Source organism: Schistocerca cancellata, chromosome 1 (assembly GCF_023864275.1).
Source record: "Schistocerca cancellata isolate TAMUIC-IGC-003103 chromosome 1, iqSchCanc2.1, whole genome shotgun sequence".
In the NCBI taxonomy this organism is placed as follows: Eukaryota; Metazoa; Arthropoda; class Insecta; order Orthoptera; family Acrididae; genus Schistocerca; species Schistocerca cancellata.
Genome location: NC_064626.1, coordinates 821,828,016 through 821,853,755, shown reverse-complemented (window position 1 = coordinate 821,853,755; position 25,740 = coordinate 821,828,016). Strand labels below are relative to the sequence as shown.

Sequence of the window (25,740 nt, the reverse complement as noted above, 5' to 3'; positions counted from 1 at the left end):
GACGAGCACAAACGAAACTTTTATTCGAAGACAGTAATTATACTGTAGCCACCTAGATTCATGACTGTCCCCTGGACATTACAAAAAGCGGGACGTGGTTCTTAATAAGGTGTGTGATCACTACGGATGGCGATGTATGCTCTGCAACGTGCTCCCATGCTTGCCAGCACGTCGGTAAGGTGTCCTTGTGGTAGGTCGTTCCATTTGTCCACCCGTGCGTCTGGCAACGACTGGATGGTCGTTGGTGCATGTGGGCGTGGTGCAATACGTCTCTACAACGCATCCCACACGTTCTCGATAGGATATAAGTCCGTGGAATGGGCAACCTGGTCAAATCGCTGAACGTCCACTCGTTCCAAAAACTCCTCAACTCGTGCAGTTTGCTGCCCTTGCGCACTGACATCAATAAAAATAAAGTTTGGGCCGAATGCACCAGTAAAAAGACGCACGTCGGTAAGCAGCACAGTGTCGCAATAACAGACCAGTGATGGTATCGTGTTCAAGGATTTGGAGGTCAGTAGCGCCGTGCATCATTATGTCTCGCCAGACAGCAACACACGGACCACCAAAAAGATCATGTGCTGAACGTACTGTCACATGCTGAGAGGTGGAAACACGTAATGAACCCAGTGAAACCTGGTAGTCAAGGAAATCAGGATTCGGTTACGATTGTGGACGGGGCCGTAATCAGTTAATGTTGGTTCCCTTTTGCAATTACACAAATTTATTTTAAAACAGTAATTTAAGACTCAGCTATAAATAAGGATATCACACCTTATTAATGAGGGAATAAACAATTGTGTAATTAATAGTGCTTTCGCGGTTTAAGGCGCTGCAGTCATGGACTGTGAGGCTGGTCCCGACGGAGGTTCGAATCCTCCCTCGGGCATGGGTGTGTGTGTTTGTCCTTAGGATAATTTAGGTTAAGAAGTGTGTAAGCTTAGGGACTGATGACATTAGCAGTTAAGTCACATAAGATAAAAAAAATAGTGCTTCAGTGCGTTACAATTTACCAAACGTTCATAAAATACAGCCACAGCAAATAATGTTTTAAAAACAAGCCAACGTTATCCCAATCAGAATTTTGAGGCAAGTAACCACAGTCACGGCTGAAGGCCTTTAACGCCAAGAACGGCAATTATGAGAAAAAATTAACAAATACACTGTGAAACAGAAGTGCAATAGCAAGATTAATTAAAAAAGACAGGCCACTGATTGCCAAATGGGTGATACAAAATGATGGTAAACATGGTACCACAACCATTTAAACCTCCTCTACAGCCAACAATGGCAATTACACAAAAAACTTAAAAAACATACAGTAAAACAGCAAATATAGCAGCAAACGTTAATTTAAAAGGACAAGCAACTGATCACCAAACAGGTGAGACAAAATGATGGTATACATGGTAGCACAATCATTTAAACCTGCTGTAACGCCAAGATTGGAAATTATACAAAAACTTTAGAAACGTACAATAAAACAGCAAATAACTCCACCACTGCCGGTCCCAAGTCCGGGGCCTCATTTCGCAAGTGATGAGGAAGGAGGACGGGGAGGAGTAACACCTCGTTAAAAAAAAAACCTGGGTCCATCTGGCTCCGGATGGTAGCACCCTGTAAGGGCCCCTGCCTAGGGTTATTAGGTGAAACCTGGTCAACGGTCTCAAAGGCGGAAGAGGAAGTTCAGATTCCCAACGGCAGAGAGAGCGGAAGAACTACCTCCAGGACTCACAATCTTGGTTGTACATTTTGTGGCCTTTGGGCCACACCCAAAATAACTTTCATCAATCATGGAAGTATGTGATGTAAACTATTTTACCCCAGGTGGACGATCCACCGTATGCCAGTACGTCAGCAGACATTCGGATTCTGGGGAGTCGGCAACATTGCACAAAGACAAGTCGGAGTGTCTTGGAATCTCATCCAAATTTCAGTATAGGCAATCAACATACCTAGCAACTTTCAATGCAAACTCATTGTTGAAAACCGGAAAACTAAAACATCTAACAGATACGCTAAAGAACCACAACATACTCATAACAGCCATTCAAGAAACACGATACATGGATACAGATACCTTCGATTCCGAAGGTTTTAGGATATACAAAGGGAAAGTGGGACCGAGAGTAATGAAAAATGTACCACATCTTGGGACAGCCTTTATAATCAACAAACAAATCTTGAACTCAATAGTTGGCTTTGATTCCCAATCAGAAAGAATCTCAAGTCTTACATTCACAAGCACAAACAAAATCTACACAATTATCAATGCACATGCCCCTATAAACGAGGATAACAGGAAAAACAAAGAAAAAGTAGAGGCCTTTTGGAATCATCTAGATGACATTATTCAGAAAATTCCAGATAAAAACATCATCATTCTTCTTGGAGATTTTAATGCGCAGATTGGTAAAGAAAAAAGATATAAGAAAATAGTTGGAAACTATCCTGCACACAAGAGAACAAACAGAAATGGTGTGAGACTAATAGAACTTTGCCAAGCACACAATTTAATTCTTAAATCCACAGCTTTCAAGAAACTACCGCGAAGACAAAAGACATGGGTATCCCCAAATCCTAGCCTTGGGGAATTTCAACTTGATCATGTGGCAATCAAGAAGATTTCTAGCAAAGAAATCATGAACGTTAGGATACTCAGGGGTGCAAACTTGGATTCGGACCATTACCTTTCTAAAATTAAGTTCAGAGTCATCCCAAACAGGAAACGCAGCATGAAACAAATTAAGGGTCGGAAGTATAGCACAGAAAAGATATTAAAATCAGATGAATTCACAAAAGCAACAGAAACCATTCAGACACAAAGCTGGGGGGATATCAAGGAAAACCTCATTACTACAGCTGAACGGATAGCACCTAACAAAAAAAGTAAAAAACATGCCTGGTGGTCGCTGGAATGTGATGCCCTCATTGAAACAAGGAAACAGGCATGGCAAAATTGGCAATCACAGAAAACAGAAGAAAGTAGACTGAATTTCATTACAGTTAGAAAACTGGTAGATAAAGATATAAAAAGTATTCAGAAGACACACGAAAACAAAACTCTCCTCCAAATTGATGAAGAATTTGCAAAAAACAACACAAGGAGCTTTTACAGAACTTTCAAGCAAAGGTTATCAAGATACAAAGCACCCACCCTCCAATTTCGAGATGTAAATGGGACCATCGCTCACAACAACACGGAAAACTGCAAAATACTAGCAGGCTACTTTGAAAAACTCTTGAATTGTGAACCCATCCTTGAAAAATTTGAATCCATTCCAAACAACCGTGAGAAGCCGGATTCAGAACCACCGACGACTGAAGAACTACAGAAGGTCATTTCAGAACTTAAAAACAACAAGGCGTCCGGAGAAAATCAAATAGTGGCCGAACTATGGAAAAAGGCTGACAAAAATGCAGTTACATCCCTAAAGTGTGTTTTCGATCAAATCTGGAAAGAAGAAGAGATCCCCGCAGAATGGAGAACAGCTCTCATCCACCCTATCCACAAGAAAGGTTTGAAGACAGACCCCAACAATTACAGAGGAATATCACTGCTGGATATAACGTACAAGATTCTTTCTAAAGTCCTTTTGAACAGGGCAGAGCCGCAATTGGATCCGAAAATCGGGGAATACCAGGGAGGTTTTAGAAAGGGTAGATCATGTTCGGAACAAATACTAAACCTCAAAAACATTATGGCATACCAAAAATCAAGGGCAAAGACATACGTAATCTCCTTCATTGATTTAAAAAAAGCATATGATTCGATTGATAGAGAATCTCTGTTATCAGTTCTGGAAGAAATGGGTTTGGATAAGAAAACAACTAATATTATAAAAGCGACCCTTACAAATACATTTTCGAAAGTTAAATTTATGGGCGAACTATCAGAACCCTTTGAAATAAAAACGGGAGTGCGACAGGGCGATGGGCTCTCACCGTTGCTGTTCAATTGTGCGCTTGAGAAAGTAGTCAGGGAATGGAACACAAATATTAAGAGTGGTATAAGACTGGGTTGCAAAAAGAAGAACCTTAAAGTAAATTGCATTGCTTTTGCAGATGATATGGCCCTGTTTGCTGTAACAATGGAAGAAGCACGGGAGCAAATCCTTGAACTAAAGAAACAAGCAGCTAAAATTGGTCTTCACATCTCCTCTGAAAAAACTAAGATATTGACAAACATCAAGCACTCATGTAAATACCTCAAAGTTCAAGAACAAAAGATTGAAATAGTAAAAGAATTCAAATATCTCGGAGAATGGATTACTTGGAATGCTGGGGAAAGCAAAGCAATGGAATCCAGAAAAAATAAACTTTAATTGGCCTTCCAACTAACAAAAAATACATACAACAAAAAATCCCTTTCTGGGGGGTCCAAAATTACACATTACAAGACAGTGATTAAGCCAGAAGCACTGTATGCAGCAGAAACACTTAACATGAATTTCAAAGGCCAAATGGAGAAACTTGAGGTAAAGGAAAGAAAAATTTTAAGTAAAATCATTGGGCCAAAATTTCAAGACAATAAGATTATATACATCAAAAATGAAACTCTCTACAAGAAAATTGAAAAACTTTCAGATTCTATGCGAAAAAGGAGAATAAATTTTTATGGTCATCTTCTCAGAATGAATTCCAACAGATTAACTAAAAAAATCTTTGACTTCTTCCGTAACCGAAAAACGAAGCCCAACTGGTTTAAAGAAACTGAGAAAGACCTAGTGGAATTAAATATTTCAGAAAGTTCACTTATTGATCGAACTGCTAAATTAATTACTAAAGATGAAAACATAAGGTTCCAAGACAAATCCACACAAAAGTCCAAATCCTTCATCTCGGAAGAAGAGAGGAGAAGAAGATCAGAAAGAATGAAGAAATACTGGGCCCTAAGAAAGGAACAACGCACAAAGAAATGATTGATCCAGCGTACCCCAAAGAGGGTGAAACTAAAAAAGAAGAAAACAGCAAATACATAATACAAATGATAGTCACAGACGGTGCACCAGGAATCGACCTCTGATTAGTTCCGGCAAAAAAACACTTTCGCGAGCGATGAGAAAGGCAGCCAAGAGTTGCATTCCCTTCACAAGATGGTAACTCAGACTAGTGGCAGTCTAACGAATGACTAATGATAATCTTGCTGAGGCTACCTGACGTCGAATAAACCAAATGCAAAGATGTAAAAATATGCCAAAGCCGGAACCAGCGGTCTGGACTCCGCCAGCAGAGCGCCCGTAACGCGAAAGGAATCGCTAGCACCAGAGTAGAAGAATCGCCATCCAACCTACAGTCAAGAAAGCTGTGAAAACTACACTCCTCACGAGACAGCAGCGTCAAAGCGAGGAAACATACACTGCTGTTACACTAACCCCCAGGGCAGGTAACTGGGACATTAGCAGCCACAAGGCAGGAAAAATACCGTTGGTTGAACATAACAAATAGTAACAAACTGAACGCAATAAATAGTAATTAGAAGTCCAGGAAAGCTAATCGGGATGCGCCTTCCCCAAGCACTCCACTCGTTGCTCTTCTCCTCAGCAACACTACGAGCAGCAACACGAACCCAAGTCACTGGAGAATCGCAAAATCTTACAATGGTGGAAGTTTCTCTACATGAATCCAAATGCACTCAACTTAAACTTGCAGGATTCGATTTACGACGAGGTCGTGCACCCTCGTGACCAAAGGCCTTCGATCTGGTAGCCCATGCGCGTCTCCAGCAGTCCCGCCGTGTTCCCGCACTGTGTGGACCTGGCTCCTCCTGAGTCCCCAGCCGAACTCCCACTGACACGACCTGGAAGAACCACGACGTCACCCCATCCTACATATCGATAACCGCCGCTGCTGCCACTAGCGGACAGGCAATGCTTGCGAAACCAAGTGGAGTCAGTCAACTCGAGAAGAAGACAAACAACCGCAACCATGTCAACTAAACGATACAGTCTGACCTCCAACAGAGGACAGATACCTACAAACAGCACCAATGTGAGCCGGAGCATGGCTCACCCAGGCACATTCCAAGTTTCATTAAGCTGTGTCACTTGCTATTGACACTTCGTGCTTAGTTTACTGTCGTCCATAGGTTTTGCACACCAGTGTATAATAGCCATCGACAGTACAGGATCAAGGTCAAATACATACACCACATCGCTTTCATTCGAGTCACATTATCCGTGCACCATTCCTCATCATTAACTGTCTATTCACGGCAGCGTCATTGCTTTTGTGAGGGAAGGTAATTTGACGCACGCTGTTGGTGGCTTGCATACGGTATGGCGTTCCTGAACGCATTGCGCGACGACGGATAAAATGTTATCGAGTTGCTGGAGAATTCAGTAGGTGTGTGAAAACTCGACATGCACACGTAAAAAAAAATCATCTTTTAAACGAGGTGCAGTTGAAACAATGCGTTTTCCTTGTCAATGGATGCGACTCAGCTTCTGCTTTGTGGGGTCGGACTACTTACCAAACGGGTGGCCATCATGGAGAGGCTCAGTGGTGACTTCGACTCTACTGATTAGCGTTTACCGAGGACAATGTCAACAGTGTCTGTTGGAACGTGATATTTTCCGACGAATCAATGTTATCATGAGCGAATGATGGAGTAATATTATGGTCCCATCAATCGACAATTATATCTTGATGAAGTAGTCTGTTTCCAGCAATAGGAACCCCCATACACATGTCAGCGATGGTGCAGGAATTCTTTGCTAAACAGAATGAGATTTCTCTTCTTGATTGTCCTCCTTCTGCGCCGGCCCTACTGAAAACGTATGGGGAGAGACGAAACCGATCATACTAGAAAACAGACCTACCACCGTGCCAAGAACCCATTACGACCTTTGGAGGAACATCACCATAGCTGTATGGGAGGAGGTGTCAGAAAATGGGAAACATATTATCCACCTGAAAACCTCAATTCCTTGCAGACTGTAGAATGCAAACTGTCTTTGAAGTTGGAACACTTTGGGTGGGATATAAAGTCGTAAAAGAAGCTACAGGCTGTACCCTTTTGAGGGTCGAAAATATCTTAATAATAACCGAAAGCTGTTCGTTCTATTAATTTCATGGTTTCTACTGATTAAAAAAATTAACGCAGTAACACAAAAACCATGCACTAAACCAGACACGAAACAAACCTTGTCGCCAGGCAGTTGCCTATTAGACCACAGACTATGTCACTGAGCTACGAATGCATCGTACTGCAGTTGTCGACGTGTAAATAGTTCTTATCGCTCTTGAATCAACATCAAGAAATGAAATGCTGTTAACAGGCCTGCAATGCGGCACAGTTTTCTTGTATGTTTCCAGAGGTTGTGACCGTTCGCTGAATTTCATAAATATGTTATTCCTTGTCTGCACTCAAAATTACAAGTGTTCTTTACATTCTGAACAGGTTTTTACTCCCCGTCATGTGATTTTCTCTTATGTAGCTCGGTAGATAGTTCAAATACCAAACACGGCCATTTCTTGTAATGTCAAGTGTACATTACTGGAGTAGCACGATACATGTACTAGCCTTTAAACCACTATTAAATCATCATCATCATCATCATCATAACAAAGATCTCATAGAACTCGAGCGAAAGAATGTCATGAATGGAAGGGAATGAGCTAGGTGATTTACTGGTGATAGTTTTCTTACACGTTTAGTCTTGTTCTGTCAGATACTGAGATACACGCTACAGTCCCATCCTACTGCAATGGCTTCCAATCTGACTCGCAATGTCGGACAATGACATCAAATAAATAATTAACAAAACGAAACCATATGATTGCTTCCCTTCACTGCTCCAGTAAGTCAGGCGCCAGACAAGCAGTATGATATCTCTGTCATGTGGATGTAGGAGCAGCAAGAAATAGTATCATATACAGAGCTGTAGTGGCATTGGACTACTAATGTACTTCATTATAATAAAAGCCATCTACTATTTGGTTAAGTTTTGGAACATTTTAAGGCTGACATACTATAAATCTTCAGTTCTTGCTCCCTTTCTTAGTAGATAAAAAAGGAATAATAAAACATCACTTTTTTCTCTTGAAGACACAATGCCAAGTTGTCGCCATTAATAAGGTTCTCATAAATTGTTACAATAATTTTCTTACCAACGGCTTGTTTTTTATTATTTTTACTTCTATGCACAAAGTATCTGACAACAACGCAAAAATTAACTTTTTTCATTTTCAGTTTAGTTAATAATAATAGATTTCAACGTAGGATTATACAGAGAACCGGTTAGCTGTATCATCCTATGTTGAAATTAGTATACAGATGCTGAGTAACAACCATGTTTAAAATAGATAATAATAGACTTTTGAAAAATTCTTGTGCAGTATGTATAAGGAGGTCAGGAATGGTAAAAAGCCAATTCACAGAGGTACGGTTAACAAACCAAAACGCTAAGATAAAAAGTCATATGTAAAAATACAGGTTGACTCCATAATAGAACATTCTACAGAAACAAATATACTCATGCATTTCGACTAGGCAGGTTGCTAAGTCAGAAACATTACGTATCTCTCATAAAACGCAGAACAGTGATGTTGCTATACAGTAAGGTTCATAACCATGTACAGACGTAATATCAACAAAATATGTCAAATAAACAACGTACTTTGAAAAATCTCATTTTAAGAAATAGCGACAAATAAATAGCTAAAGTGAAAAACAATAAATTCAGAAAAGATAATTTAGTCGTAAATGTCGGTGTACGTTGCTACAAACCTCATTAAATATGAACAATAGATTTGGAAATAATCGTTTTTTGGAACTCCCTTTTGGAACAATAAGAACATGAAGGAACAGACTTGGTACCATAATCAGCTTGTGGAGCACGTAGTTTCGCCCTGTCTAAATCTTATAAGATACAACGTAAATCTACTAGTACGTATTTTACTTATGTCACGTTGTTGACTTGTGTTATTACAAGAGATTTTCCACTGAAAAGTTATCGATTTCTGATCAGCTTTGTTAACTTTTGTTTATTTTAGTGTTGTAGATTGGATAGTACTCCATTATGTAGTGGAATGTATTTTAATTAAAATTCTGTAAAATGGAAGATACACAAATGTAATGAAATTTAAGATGATGTAGAAATATAATCATTTATATAATTTACCTTAAACATTTATCGGACTGTGAAACATCATAGTACTTTTTTTTACAATGAAACAGAAAATCTTTTAAAGAAAAGTGTATAAAGTTTATTTAGCAAATAACATCCCTACAATACACATAATTAATTATTGTACCTTATCATTGACCTGCGATTTATCATAAAATATCATAAAGTGTTTTGTTAGGTCAATAACAGCATTCCTCTGATAATGAAGTTTATTGCAGTAATAACTGAAAGTCATTCCTAATTGTTGACACTGCCCTTGTTCTTTACATCATCGTTTTAGTATCTACTTTATTTAAAGTATCTTAATATCACTATTATTTTCGTTATTAAAATTTTGATCATGTTGTTACAGTATATCAGAATAATGACAACTTGTAACGTGCATATCTACCATGATTTCACTTTAAATAATTATGAAATATTTCTTATTACGCAGGCACCTTGTGACTGTTCCATCTGTCCAGCTGTGATTCCAAGTATTGCTCTGAACTACAACAGCATAAATCACAACTAAAATCTGAAGAAAAAATTTACAGACGAGAAGAGAATGCTGGTCCTAGATAACGATAATACAATATCAGTAAATTTAGGGATTGCAGAATATACACTCCTGGAAATGGAAAAAAGAACACATTGACACCGGTGTGTCAGACCCACCATACTTGCTCCGGACACTGCGAGAGGGCTGTACAAGCAATGATCACACGCACGGCACAGCGGACACACCAGGAACCGCGGTGTTGGCCGTCGAATGGCGCTAGCTGCGCAGCATTTGTGCACCGCCGCCATCAGTGTCAGCCAGTTTGCCGTGGCATACGGAGCTCCATCGCAGTCTTTAACACTGGTAGCATTCTGCGACAGCGTGGACGTGAACCGTATGTGCAGTTGACGGACTTTGAGCGAGGGCGTATAGTGGGCATGCGGGAGGCCGGGTGGACATACCGCCGAATTGCTCAACACGTGGGGCGTGAGGTCTCCACAGTACATCGATGTTGTCGCCAGTGGTCGGCGGAAGGTGCACGTGCCCGTCGACCTGGGACCGGACCGCAGCGACACACGGATGCACGCCAAGACCGTAGGATCCTACGCAGTGCCGTAGGGGACCGCACCGCCACTTCCCAGCAAATTAGGGACACTGTTGCTCCTGGGGTATCGGCGAGGACCATTCGCAACCGTCTCCATGAAGCTGGGCTACGGTCCCGCACACCGTTAGGCCGTCTTCCGCTCACGCCCCAACATCGTGCAGCCCGCCTCCAGTGGTGTCGCGACAGGCGTGAATGGAGGGACGAATGGAGACGTGTCGTCTTCAGCGATAAGAGTCGCTTCTGCCTTGGTGCCAATGATGGTCGTATGCGTGTTTGGCGCCGTGCAGGTGAGCGCCACAATCAGGACTGCATACGACCGAGGCACACAGGGCCAACACCCGGCATCATGGTGTGGGGAGCGATCTCCTACACTGGCCGTACACCACTGGTGATCGTCGAGGGGACACTGAATAGTGCACGGTACATCCAAACCGTCATCGAACCCATCGTTCTACCATTCCTAGACCGGCAAGGGAACTTGCTGTTCCAACAGGACAATGCACGTCCGCATGTATCCCGTGCCACCCAACGTGCTCTAGAAGGTGTAAGTCAACTACCCTGGCCAGCAAGATCTCCGGATCTGTCCCTCATTGAGCATGTTTGGGACTGGATGAAGCGTCGTCTCACGCGGTCTGCACGTCCAGCACGAACGCTGGTCCAACTGAGGCGCCAGGTGGAAATGGCATGGCAAGCCGTTCCACAGGACTACATCCAGGATCTCTACGATCGTCTCCATGGGAGAATAGCAGCCTGCATTGCTGCGAAAGGTGGATATACACTGTACTAGTGCCGACATTGTGCATGCTCTGTTGCCTGTGTCTATGTGCCTGTGGTTCTGTCAGTGTGATCATGTGATGTATCTGACCCCAGGAATGTGTCAATAAAGTTTCCCCTTCCTGGGACAATGAATTCACGGTGTTTTTATTTCAATTTCCAGAAGTGTATTTTGTAATGACAAGATCATGCATTTATTACTAAATATTCACAGATAGAGAAGAAAATTTTAAATTGAACCGCCTCCTTCCATATTAGGTGTGACTTAACGGTTAATGAAATCAAAAAGACCTTAAAACGTTTTTTATATAAACTCACTAAATTATTTAAGTATTGTCTAAAACAACTGCTACTTTCAAAAGTTCTGAAAATATTAAATTTGATAAAATTTCGATGGTAATATTCGACATGAAGGCTAACGCAAAGCTATAAATCATAACTGAATAGCTCCAGTTTTTGCAGTTTAATTACGCATCGATAGTCATTTTTTCATTATTATTTCTTGGATGACACGTTCACAGTAAACTTGCTGCTTTAAGTTCGGATAGAATCCCAAATTTTAGATGATTGCCTTCATCATCATCTTCCGGAGGCAAAATCTGACTGTCTGAAACTGGCGAGGCTTCTTCCACTTTTTTCTACGTCCGAGTCTACATACACACTCCACAAGCCAACGTATGGTCCACCCCCCTCCTCCACCCAGAGAACGAACGATAACTGATTGGCTGAACTACACTACGGAGATGAAGTATGTAGAACTGGTGCCCCCTGCCTCCATAGATGACGTCTATGCCTGCTGTCCAGTTCGGCTGCAGCGTCGCTAGGTACTGGAGTGACAAACTATAAGTTTTCTCCTGAGCTCTTTCTTTAAGAGGCTCTCGCTTCCATGCGTTTCAAAGCCATGGTCGGTGTCTGTATCAAAGTTGTTCTCACATAGACTAATTCCTTGCGAGTGTGGCAGTAGATACGTGTGTCAGTCTTTGAGGACTCCTGCCATTCTCTGTGATGAGCGTCAACGTCAACTTGAATCTAAGAATTTCTAAAAATCTACGGTGGCCGACCGCAGCCTGTTAAAATAAACACAAGATTATATTTGAACAATTGAGAATTCTTACGGCCCATGGAACTATTGGGACTCTGTAATCAGGGAAACAGTTGAAATTAGACTGGGCTTAATCGTGAATGAAATCGTAGCCATATTATTATTACTGTTGGTCTTTCGTTACTGTGTTACTTGTCTAAATATTCTAATCAGTGCGGAATTTCATATACGGCGTCGTTAATTTGTGTTGTTGTTCTGTTGTATTCAGTATTACGAAACTCCTGATGGAGTAACTTTAACTTAAATTTTGCAAAAGAAGCAGTTTGTTCAATGAGCAATAACAGATAAATACCAAAGTTCCAATCAGTTAAAGACCGATTTTTTTAAATCTCGAGTGTGCGTAAGTTGTTACATCTCCGCGAGGTATTTCGGTTTACTTCCAGTTGCGAATACGAACGACCATCAGCTGAGTAAGGGAATGACGAGAACCAAAATTCGTGACGGACCGGGATTCGAACCAGGATTTACCGCTTTCCGCGATCGGCCGCCTTAACCACGTCGGCTACCCGCGCACGACTCACAGTCTGCCCCAAACTTTCATACGTCGCCGTTCTTGCGTCTCAACCTTTTACTCGTACACACATTATGTAATTCCCGTACAGAGGAGGACATTTTAATTGCAGTGTGGATGTTGCAGCGGATATTGCAGTGCCTGTCTTGTAAAGCACAATGATGCAATGCTCCTTCGGACATTATACTGTCTGTACATTTCAGTTTCGTTAGTGTTTGTTGGCACTACCACTGAGTTTGAGAATGATTATCTCTCCCTGCCTTTACCTCACGTAAGCTGAGCTACAGCTGCGATCTCAGTCTGTTCCGATCCATTGTTTATGTGTTTAGGGTGACTAAGGTATTCTTTCTAAATCCGCCAAGTCAAATGTTCAACTTAATCTACTTGTTTTCATAATATACTGCTAATTATGACGTGTTCCCTGATTTTTCTCCCTAAAGACGAGATTCAAAAAATATTTCGCTATCAGGTTCTGCTTTGGGTCAGAATTGCCATTTCTTAACATCAACTAACTACACTGAAAATGTAAGCCACGTAGATACATTCATACACCAGTGGTAGATGGTAGATATTATCATTCTAAAGCTGATGTGAAGATTATGCGCTTCCTTCGCGGTGACCGGCTCAGATGTTACGTGACTGGAAGAAATTGAACTGTGTCTTGTAAGGATCATGTGGCTTTCTTGAGGAAAGTCGCCAAAGTAATTTCACGAAGGAAAACATTTTATAATAAGTAAACAAACACTGTCTGGACCACATTTTCATTTATTACCGATTACAGATTTCAGTCGGCGTTGCAGATTATTTTTAGGTGTGGCGCTGCGAAGTGTAGATTGTCAATAGCCGTCTTATACCACTGTTAACAAACTGCACTATGCCGCGGCAGACCAGAAGATGACCTGTAGCGCACATTGAAAACTGTAGTTGGTAATAAAAGAAGTTTTGATCCATAAGGTGTTTACTGATTTATTATATCGAAAGACATCGCAGTTTCTACAATAGGGCCTGAGTAGTGAAAAACGTTTCGTCTGGTTTTAGTACATGGCAAAAAGCGCACTAAACAGTTGTCACACAACAGCATCTTTACGAATCTTATAGCACTACCTACTAAATCTACAAGTTAAAGAAGCAGAGAGCAAGGGCCCATCTTGAAACATGGTACGTCTGTGTTCTTCCTCAATGATGTTTTCTGCTAGCATAAGGACTTCAGCAACGCTAGGGGCAAATACTGTGACAGAAACACGAACATGGAAAGGAGAAAGCAATTTTTACAAGTTAATAGGATGAATGCAGAAATCACAAAAAAGGATAATTTCAAAAGATTGCAGTATTTTCAAATCTGGCTATGGCCTGTGGATTGTTGTCATTTGCTACTAAACAAATACGTACCTCAGATTCATCTGCATGTGATATCCGTGTTTTACAAGTCTTTGAGTATGGTGGAGGAGGACTTCCGAGATAAAGTCCCTTCATAGTTCTACCAAATGCTGTTAAGACCTTGGAACGGAAAGAAGTACAAGGCACACTAGGAGATAGCTGCACCAGCAAGAGAAATGCGGTAGTATATGTATTCGCATGAACTATATCCTGCTCACATTTATGACCAATAAACAAAAAGTTTGTGATAATAATCTCCCCTTCACTCCTCCACTCGTCCTCACAAAATAAATAAATATAAATATAAATAAGAAGAGAATGATTGACAGCTTATTAGAAGCAATGAAAAATAATGGAAATGGGTCGCGAATATCTAACACTATGAAAGATAGAAGAAAGAAAAAGCAAATGGCATGAGCGAAGCAGCCTTTTATAAATTGTAAAAAATTACATTTTTCAAAAAATTACCTTTATAGAATGGAAGAAGAAATTCCTGAAATTATGTTTAACGTTCGAGAACGAATTCGAGCATTTATGAAATATGGAGAGAGTATATAGGAAAAGAATTATGTTAATATTTAAAACGTGGAGCTACAAATAGATGGTAAAATGTGAATGGTTAAATAAGATACGAAATGAAAGTATATACTGTACAGTACTGAAGTGGAGAGAAATGTGAGATGAATGAAGCAGACGGACGTACGCTAAAGAAAACAAAATATGATAATCAGGCGGGCGAGGAAGCAGTGAGTGGAAAGCTACAGCATGAGAAACGCTTATAGTACAGAGTTCTGGGAATCTGCATTTATGTTGCGATTAAGAGATTGCATTAGAGGGATATGTAATGGAGAATATCATCACATCAACAGACACATGCATAAATAAATAAGTAAACAGCTTAATTGTCCGAGTAGCAATATTTCTACCTTGTATAATGTATCGTCAGGGACTTCAGATAATTTGGTTCATTTATCTGCTGTATTTCTCTACTTATCACAGTTTTTTCTTCTTTTTGTCTGTCTCTGTTTAAGAGACCGTCCGTTCCGTTCGTGACATTTTCTCTGCTCATGTTGATGCCTTACGTCGACAAGAAGGAAGAAGAAAAGAAACGGCGATTTATAATCAGTTAAATGAAGTATGAACGGTACAAACCTCCTAGGTCGTTGAATTTTAGCCTCGCGTCCGTCCACTGTTCCTTGAACGTTATCTGCGTTTCGAATTCCTGCAACACAGAGACATGTCGCCAGTCTGCATAGATTCAAAAGTTAAACACTAGTTATCTGTCACGTTTCTATCCGTGCACGAATGCTTTAACGTCTCTTCATGCCCTTAAAACTGCACGAATAACCATTCAATAATGTAATCCAGTGAAGTACATAAATGTCTCAAAAAGGCAAGTCAAATAATATTTTAAAACTGATGGCTACGACTAATAAAAGAACGTCAGTATACACCAAATTATTTTAAAGTGTAATCCAATAAACGTTAAAGAGGATATTAGCAAAGGAGATGTGTTCGGCGGTGCAGGTGCACGACATCCTTGACAAAGATGTGGAACTTGCAAGCCTTCAACATTAGTGGGAAACAGAGCTGTAGAATGAGAACACGTTCTACTTCTATCTTGACTATGCTTCTATGGAATTATCTTTCGTAAAGCCGAGATCACGGACATACTTCTGTTGCGAGTAAGTAATACATGGTGATTCCGTGATGATTTTACAGACTTTCAGGGATGACGCAGAAGGGAAAATGAATTAATTCGAGGTAAGGAACCCTAGTCCGGAAACGATTGCGTCGAAGGTTATCAGCGAAAACCGTCCTGTTACCTCTGACAGTGGAATACACGTGCCGGAACTGTTGTTGCTGAGGCTGTTTGGCGGGCACTTTTTAGAGGTGGTAGAATGGACCAAATCAAGGAAATAATTGTCTGTTGAATATGGGCTTTAGAATGCATACCTCAAAACCTATGAGCACTTGTTCATCTTCGATACAGTAAAAAACATCTCTTCTACTGCAAGATCTTTGGTTTTCTTGTTTTTGGAGTAGGTTGCATGGACCAAAATAAAGAAAAAAAGACTAGTAAATGTGAACTCTAAAATGTATATCTTAAGAGAAGTGATGGTTTCACGGTAGCGGAGATGATCAAGTGGTCGTAGCTGTTAAAGTACGCACTTCAGAGCTCTTGTTTACTGGCCTATTTTCTTATTTTAGTCCACACTACCTACTCCGGAAACCAAAGAGCTAGCAGTAGAAGAGATGTGTTTCGCAGTATCGAAAACAAACAATTTCTCATAGCTCTTAAGACATCCATGTTAAATCTCACGTTTCCTAGACATTTTTTCTTGTTTTGGTCCACACTACCGCCTCTGAAAGTTGCATAGTCTAAAATCTCAGAAAAAACAGTACAACTACATGCATTTCATTGTCAGAGGTGTGAGAATGATTTTAACTTCTAATTTGCGGCTGGATTGTTTCCGGACCAGGGACTCTGACCTCTGTTCGAAACATCTACCTTCTACTTCACCCCTGAAACTTCGTAACATCGTCATGGACCCTTTATACACAGAGATCCAAAGCATTTGAGTTATACACGAGGAGGACGGTATTGACTCATCTAATGCACGAGATGTACTAACTTGTCGACAGTTGGGAAAAGACAATGTTTGATACAAAAGTAAGTGCGCTGTTGTTTGAACCTTAGTTGTTTCCGAAATTGTTAGGTAATTATTTGTCGTACAGTAGAGTACAAAAATTAATAATCAGAAAAGAGGAAAATAGAGAGAGAAATTAGAAACAGAAACTCACTGATCTGACCATCAAGATTTCGTAGACAGCCGTAAAGACATTGTTCCGCATGGACAGGTGTTTCAGAGAAAGCGGAAAGCAACTTGCTAGACCCAAATATCTCAGAGTTGTTTTAACATTCGTTATAATGCCATCAAAAAGCTACTTGCACAGTTTCACACTTATCGAAGCAGTCAAACACAAACTACAACCGACGCAATCACAAGAAAATTTTGGTGGGGTGTTAGTTGAAGGAAGGAATCCGTCTTTCTTGGTGACGCGGGGAATGATGATAACGCATGAGGTTCATAGATGTGGCACAGGAAACACATTTGTGGCTTTTCAGAAATACACTTTGATCAAACTTCTACCTATGGACATCAAGGCCTGTTGGAATCGACCTGTTGTCCTGCAAAAATTTCAGATAGCAATATGCTTCAAAACGGATGAACACCGAGGTTTGAATCTTGATGAGCTCGTGTATAGGATAGACTAACTCCTTCCTTTCAACCGTTACATATCTCTCCGTGGAGGTCTCATTCAGGAATCAATTAGAGCAACATCAAACAGAACACACCACTTCGCTGACAACCATGTGAGACAATGAAATTTCCAGACGATTTTTTTTTTTTTTTCATTCTGGTTGTGCCTAAGCCATATCCCCGCAGTGTTCTTTCCTCCACGAGTGGAGTATTCCCACAAGACGTGCAGGGAAACTTTTGTGAAGTTTGGAAGGTAGGAGATGAGATAATGATGGAAGTAAGGCTGTGTGGGTGGGTCTTCAGTCGTATTTGGATAATTCAGTCGATAGAGCATTTGCCGGAGACAGCCAAAGGAGCCAAATTCGATCCCAGCCCACCATACAGTTTTAATCCGTCAGGAAGTTTCTAATATATGTCAACTAATTATAACCATGGGCCTTGTTCTGTGATTGTACTTGCGGTTTCAGAATTTCCAAATTACGTATTTCGAAAACAGTTCAGGCGTTTTGTGATAAAGGTTCACTTGTTCTGCAACCTGTCTGTTTGGTATTCAGTAAACATGCTCTCATTTATTGTTCATAATTTTTAATCACTAGTGCGAAGGGAACACTAGGAGGGAGAATTTTCAATTCACTACATAGTCTTAAGACAACTGTTTTAGAATTTTTACTTAAGGGTACGTTTAATGGAATGCCCGTAGCACAATAGCGACCTTACCTATTTTACGTTTTGATCTTCGTAGACCACTGAGTAACGAAATAGTCGCTTTTACAAATCGTGTATATTGCATCGTTTTTCTACCCTCCACGTAGTATATATTATTAGAACTACGTGTTTTCTGCGCGAGAACCGTAATCCCGTTCCTTATATTCGAACAGCAGCTGAATGGTCACAAACCATACTGGCAGAAGTGAGAGCAGTCGCACTTAGCGACTGGAGCCACGGCACGGGAACTCTAACGATTAACAGACATCTTATGCACTAATATGAGACCTCAGATCTTTTTCAATCTCCAGAGAATTCATTGTAAATAGGTTTTCCGCGAACTGCGTTTGCCAGCTTTTGTAATGGTTCTACAACAGATTTTGTAAATGGGGAAGTGTTAATCTACTCCTGTATTTTATAGGACGACTCAAGCCACCGGAAGAGGCCACCTGTGCCTTGGTGGAGTGCCGAATGCCGCTCTGGAATCAGGACGAGGCGTGCAGCTCTGCGTCGGTTCAAGTGTCGGCCGACTGCTGAGAATCTTGCAGCCTTTCGGGTGGCGAGGGCAAGATGTCGCCGCGTTATTCGTGAGAGCAAGAAGAGGTCATGGCAACAGTTCCTGAACACCATTAATCGTTCCACCAATGGTTCCATTGTGTGGGACACCATCAGGAGAATTTCTGGCAGAGGAGGGAGGTGTCCCATAGCTGCTGTAATGAATAATGGCACTCTCCATACGGATCCGCGAGACATTGCCCAGACTATGGCAGCGTATTTCGCCACAGTTACTGCAACAACCAGTCAGGATCCAGGTTTCCAGCGCCATAGAGCCGTTGCTGAGAGATGTAGTCTGGACTTCCATTCCACCTCTCATGAAGTTTACAACTGCAAATTTTCTATGTGGGAGCTGGATTCTGCGTTGTCTGGAGCTCGTGACACATCCCCTGGCCACGACAGGATCCATTACAGTATGCTATGGCACCTCACATTGCGCAACAAAGAAATCCTCTTCGCACTTTTTAATGCCATTTGGGCGTCGGGTCACTTTCCTGACGCGTGGCGTGAGGCAGTTTTAATCCCTTTTTTAAAACCTGGGAAAGACCGCACAAGCCCAAGTAGCTACCGTAGTATTGCCCTCACTAGTTGCATAGGGAAGACCTTGGAGCGGATGGTCAACCGCCGCCTTGTCTGGATGTTAGAATCCCGGCAACTCCTTAGTCGCTTTCAGTGTGGGTTCAGGAGGTTTCGTTCCACCTTCGATAACCTTGCCCTCCTGGAGGCGGCTATGCAACAGGCTTTCCTACGCCGTCACCACCTTCTAGGTGTATTTTTCGACATCGAGAAGGCCTACGATACTACTTGGAGGCGTCTCATCCTGGAGCAGCTTCACGAATGGGGTTTTCGTGGTTGTCTTCCTCTTTTTATTCAGTCTTTCCCCTCGCCACGATATTTTAGATACCGGATTGGTGACGTCCTGTCTGATCGCTTTGAGCAGGAGAACGGTGTCCCTCAGGGTAGCGTTTTAAGTGTGACTCTCTTTGCCATCGCTATTAATAGCATTACGTCCATAGTGAAAAGTCCTGTCCAGTGTTCTTTGTTTGTGGACGATTTTTCTTTGTTTTGCTCTTCTTCAAGCCTTGCAACGACAACTCGTCAGTTGCAACTTACGATTAGGCGTTTGGATGACTGGGCGCAGAAGAGTGGTTTTAAGTTTTCCACGGAGAAGTCTGTATGTGTTCTTTTTAACCGTTCTCGTTCGATTTTAACCTTTCCTGAGTTGAGGATGAGGGACACTATACTTACTTTTAAAGACACGGTGAGATTTCTGGGGCTCATTTTTGACTCGAAGCTCACGTGGTTACCTCATCTTAAAGACCTGAAACGGCGGTCACTTAAGGCTGTAAGTATTTTAAAATGTCTTAGCCACAGTACATGGGGAGCTGACAGGACTTGTCTGCTCCAGTTTTACAGGGCGTTTGTGCGATCTCGGCTCGATTATGGGTGCACGGTGTATGGGTCTGCGAGGCCTTCTTACTTAAAGTTGTTGGACGATGTGCACCATGAAGGGCTTCGGTTGGCCACTGGGGCATTCCGAACTAGCCCCATACCAAGCCTCTGTGCAGAGGCTGGTGAACCGCCACTTCATATGCGGCGACGGCTACTTACAGTGCGCCAGGCGTATAAAACTTTGTCCACACCATACACCCCTGCATATCATACCGTTGCTCAGCCTCCTCTGGCACGATTGTTTCATAACCGGCAACGTGCGACGCAGCCCTATGGGATTCGCGCACAGGATTGCCTCGGTGCGATGTCTATGGCTGGTCTTCGTGTTTTACGTCGCGGTTGGAGCAGATCTCCACCTTGGCTCCTCCGGAGACCCAAACTTATTTTAGATTTGACTAATTTTAAGAAAGCTGGCACACCAAATTTTACGTTCCAATCTCTGTTTTTTAACATTTTAGATGTGCATCACGGTTTCACTGTCGTTTATACTGATGGCTCCAAACAGGAGACTTTCCTTGGCTGTTCTGTGGTGTTCCCTGATCATGTAACCCGGATTCGCCTCCCTGCTGAATATACCGTTTTCGCAGCGGAGCTCCACGCGATCCTGACGGCACTGGAGCAGATGCATCGTGTTCGGGGCGATCGATTTCTTCTCTGCTGCGATTCTCTTAGTGCCTTACAGTCACTGCAGAACCTGTACCCGACTGAAGAGATGGTCCAGCTGATACATGACCAACTGTACTTGCTCCAACGGCGGGGTAAAGAGGTATCCTTCTGCTGGGTGCCTGGTCATGTCGGCATATGGGGCAATGAACAGGCTGATCGGGCTGCCAAGGAGGCCTGCAGAGAGCAGGATGTGGTCCAGTGTCCTATCCCCTTGCAGTCAGTCATCGCTGCACTCCACAGGAAGTGCATGGAGTTGTGGGAGGACGAATGGCTGGCGGTGACGGCCAATAAACTGCGGTCGGTAAAGTCAACCACTCGGCCGTGGCGTTCCTCCTGCCGGCTGCTCAGGCGGGAAGAGGTGGCCCTCACACGTCTTCGGATCGGGCACTGTCCTCTGACACATAGCTATTTATTACGGCGGGAGGATCCTCCGTTTTGTGATGCTTGTGGTGTCCACATCTCTGTCCGGCACATTTTAACAGACTGCATTTTATACCGTGATGCAAGGGCAGAAGCACAAGTTGATGGGGATCTGCCCTATGTTTTAGCTAACGATGAGACGTGTGTGTCTAGGGTTTTTAAGTTTTGTGATGCGTCTGGACTCTGGCCTAAACTTTTAGGCTGGAGGTGTTAGTGTATTGCAGAGTGGCTGACTCCTCCCTTTTTTCCTTGCGGTCAGCCAGCCACCTCCATCTGCTACATTATTTTAGCACCCTCTACCTTTTTCTTCCTGTGTTGTCCATGTTTTACTGCTGACGCCCTGCTTCATCCCACGCTTCGGTGTGGGTGAGCACATATTTTTCAATGATTGTTCCCCGTGTTTTCTGTTCCGTTATATGTAAATGTCTGAGTTTTTTTCTTGACACCCGTCTCACTATGATACTGAACGGGCGCTGAAGACCTTGCTGTCGTGCGCCCACACAACCCTTCTACTACTACTACTACTACTACTACTCAAGCTAGTTTGTTTTCTTAAGTGGCATTTGAATGGTCAAGGTTATACTAATATCTGTAGGACTTAATTAATTAATTAATTAATTAAGTACAAGAACAGAGAAGGCCGAAAATTGTGATGAGTGCGATAATGGAGAGTAGCTGTTCTCTTGACATCGAAATCGGAAATGGCAGAATGGTTCAAATGGTTCTGAGCACAATCGGACTTGACATCTGAGGTCATCAGTCCCATAGGACTTAGAACTACTTAAAGCTAAGTAATCTAAGGACATTACACAGATCCATGCCCGAGGCAGGATTCGAGCCTGCGACCGTAGTGGTCGCGCGGTGCCAGACTGAAGCGCCTAGGATCGCTCGTCCACTTCGGCCGGTGGAGATGGCAGAACTTCCACAGAAAGCAAGATTACACAACGAGCTCGGAGAAAAGCTGACAACAGGTTGAGTGACGCAGATAAAGAATGGTGCGTTAATAGACGATTTATCCTGGTGCCAAATACTGAGGAAACTGGTACTGAAATGGCACGCAGTACTGTACGGGAATGATGGGCAGACCACTGGAGAACCGGAAAAGGAGTTTGTAAACAGCAGAAATGGCTCACTACTGAACGATGAAAAAAAGTAAATATGCGGGCTGAGTATGAGTAAGAGTAGAAGAATTAGTCAAGGAAAGAAACCTGATAAACACCCTCACCAAAAGAAGAGACAAAGAAGCAGCATGTCTGAAAACATAAACATTTAACTAGGATCTGGAAAGAGCAGTGAGGGGAAATTTGTGGCGCTGATAATTACATCCCGATTCGATTCTGAGGTATAATCGACCAGACCGTCAGACATGTTGCGTCCATAGCCCGCATCTCGTGGTCGTGCGGTAGCGTTCTCGCTTCCCACGCCCGGGTTCCCGGGTTCGATTCCCGGCGGGGTCAGGGATTTTCTCTGCCTCGTGATGGCTGGGTGTTGTGTGATGTCCTTAGGTTAGTTAGGTTTAAGTAGTTCTAAGTTCTAGGGGACTGATGACCATAGATGTTAAGTCCCATAGTGCTCAGAGCCATTTGAACCATTTTTTTGTTGCGTCCATAGCCATTAGCGAGACCGTCAGCTATGTCCCACACGGCCTGCTGACCTGCCAGGCCACAGGATCTTGCGAGAGCCAGCGTGACAGCGCGACACAAAGAGCCGGCCCTGCAAGAGGCAGGTTCACTCAGGTGCTTGCCGCTGTGCCGTATAGATCGCGTCTGGCTGCTGTTGCTAGACGTGCAATTGTATTATCTTCTGAAGTTCTGTCTGTCGAGGCTTGCTAAACCCTGTTTTCATCGATACAGCAGGAAGTGTCACAGCCGCACTACTCGCCATTGTGCACTGTCCACCAACAGTACACCAGCTGCAGGCTGCATCACGATCACGTTGAGCTCGGAAACAGGCAAGCCGAAAAACTTAGTTGATCGATTTTCACAGTAAAACTTCGCTTGTTCTGCACAAGTGCGTGAGTTTCTCCAATGAAATAGGCAATATTCATTCGTCTAAGTTGTGCATACAAAAATGCAACGGCGTTAGTTGAGGTACAGTGATCAACCGATGTCCAACAAGGCAAAATATTTGTGTGGGGCCTCGTACAGAAAAGTTGTTCACATGTTATTATTCATAGTATTTTCATTCCCAATGCCTGTAAATAAGTTCGGATTAGGCGTATTTGATTATTTTGAATCTCAATAAATGAACATATCAATAGGGTAATCAAAATAGTATGTTCAGGTTCGTGATGATCTGTGTCGTGAGTTTGCGAACCTTTTCTCGCCCGAATTACTTCGGACAACAAAATTCTAAGCCGACAGTAATTTTCAACGAACAGGATTCAATACGTTTTTCCACGTCCGCCGTAGTCATCTGCGCTATTAAAGACGACGTAAAAGCAGTATTAAGCCACCTGGAGCAACGGAGCCTGTGTACTCTAGAGAGTGGTTCAAATGGCTCGGAGCACTATGGGACTTAACATGTATGGTCATCAGTCCCCTAGAACTTAGAACTACTTAAACCTAACTAACCTAAGGACATCACACAACACCTAGTCATCACGAGGCAGAGAAAATCCCTGACCCCGCTAGAGAGTGGGATACGTTTCTTGTTCTTACCTTTCTCAGCATGGGCACCAAAGCCTCAGTAAATGTAACGATCTATGCTGTTTCAACAAGGCTGCTATTTTAAATTTATTTACTTGTTTTAATTTATTCGTTTATTTCGTCTTACATCTAACCAAACATCCTTAATGACTCAACACTACAATTAGTATGATGCAGGAGAATTGTAAAATAAATAAGTAAATAAAAATCAACCAGAAAGTGAGAAGCGATGGAAATGAAACTGCACGGATTGAGATGTATGTGATGTTATTTCAGTGACGATAAAATTGCGCCAAATTTACAAGAAATTTAGCATTATTAACCTATTTGCCACCAAGATGCACTTACTCTGGCCAGGATGCAGTTTGGAACGGTGTCATAAAACCGTTGTATCCTCTCTTGAGGCAACTAATGTAAACGGTCCTTAATGTTCTGGATATTGGCACTGGGACGACTGAGCTGATCCCTCATATGTTCTGTCGGAGATAGCAGTGGATCTCACTGGGCACGGGAGTGCCTCAAAATGAGGCAGGTAGTTCACAGAGACACGAACCATGTCTGGACGAACAACATCCTGTTGCAAAATGGTGAGAGGTGGCATGAGCCCCCTCTCATATTTCTATCTTACGATTTTCCTCTCTAATTGCATGCGGTGAAAAGTTGCTATTCCTTCACACGCGGACTTCCCACGCAGCGTCTCTCGTCACCCGGGTGGTCCAGTGACAGGCGGGCTCTGTTGATCTTGAAAGGGTAAGCCGACGGGTGTGAGGGAGTCGAGTGAATGCTTTCCAGACGCTGACATTGTACAATAGCGGCAGACACGCTCGCGGGGGCCTGAAGCTGGGCTAGAGGTTCCGTTACTTCGCAGAAGCTTAGCGAAAACACTTTCTGGCGGGCTACCAGCGAGGCGTGGGAATGACTTGTGTACCCAGGCAGTTGCGGCGGGCAAATTCCCGCGCTTTCTGCAAAATCGTAACTGTGATTGGCTTGCTCAGGGCATAGCTCCGTGACGTAGCAAAATCGGCGCAGAAATTGGCGCCAAGAATCTCCATTGGTGGAATGGTAGTGCTCCGGCAATAGAGTGGAATTTTCCGCCGGTTTTCGAGTTGCTGATTGGAACGGTTAACCACGGCCACTGTCGTGGGGGCGGGAATGTTCTGTGTTCGGTTTGTACGGGTGCTCTTGTGGGTAGTCGGCTCTCGCCTTTCGGTCGGGGTAGGTTACAAGACTGAGCTCTCGCTGCTCTGGACAGCCTGCCTTCCGTTGGCTGTCTAATTTACTTTTATTTAATTGTAACTGTTTGACGAAGTTGCTGAAGTTTCGACTTCAATGTAACTTTCCGGGTACAGTTGGCAATTGAGCGTTCTGCGTACAAGACGCCTATGTTGTCTGTCTTGAGCAGTTTTGGCTAAAGTTGACTGTATCGGAGTTACTGTGTGACTTTGCTTGTTAAAATCAATCACTGTACCGTCAGTGATTGTGTGGCGAGCCTTCTTCGTTTCCCTCAGAGGCGCATTTGTATTGCTAGGAAGTCTGTAGTCTGGAACAACCAGGCCAGGATAATTTGTTTCGGGCTATACTCGCGACATTATCATCACCACGACGGGACGTCGAAGCAACCAGCCATCGCCTCCGGTATGCCAGATCGTGTCCTTGCAGCTAAGAAGACAGCTTGGTAATGTACGTCCGCAGCACCAGAAAAGCAGGCAATTTTGCTAGGTGATAATCCGAGCTCAGCAGAGCGCGCCTGTTCGTCTTTTCTAACTTTGATCTGTCTTGGGTGTTCATTGTCTGAGTTCTCACTAACGTAGCAGCAATTAATGTTGGGTTAGCTGTGTGTCTCTCTTAAGATTTGAGTTGCAAGGAATTGGCTCCACATACCACTTAGTCATAAACGTCACTATCTAGTTTAGGGACAACTTCACCTTCACAGCGTTTATTTGAGTATCCAATTTGAGCCAATTTGATGTATTGTAAATGTTTCATGTGTTATTGTTTATTATTTTGTGTTTAGTCTTAATAAATAATATTGTTATTTTGGACAGAAC

General features: G+C 42.7%; 1 protein-coding gene across 1 annotated transcript in view; it reads right to left on the bottom strand.

Moving 5' to 3' along the window:
* The window catches only part of LOC126105408 (glutamate-gated chloride channel-like), a 187,222-nt gene that overhangs the window by 83,656 nt on the left and 77,826 nt on the right, over positions 1–25,740 (bottom strand). The window contains exon 5 of the mRNA XM_049912342.1: positions 15,133–15,202. Coding sequence (XP_049768299.1) covers positions 15,133–15,202 — 70 coding nt within the window. The remainder of the gene's footprint in view (positions 1–15,132; positions 15,203–25,740) is intronic.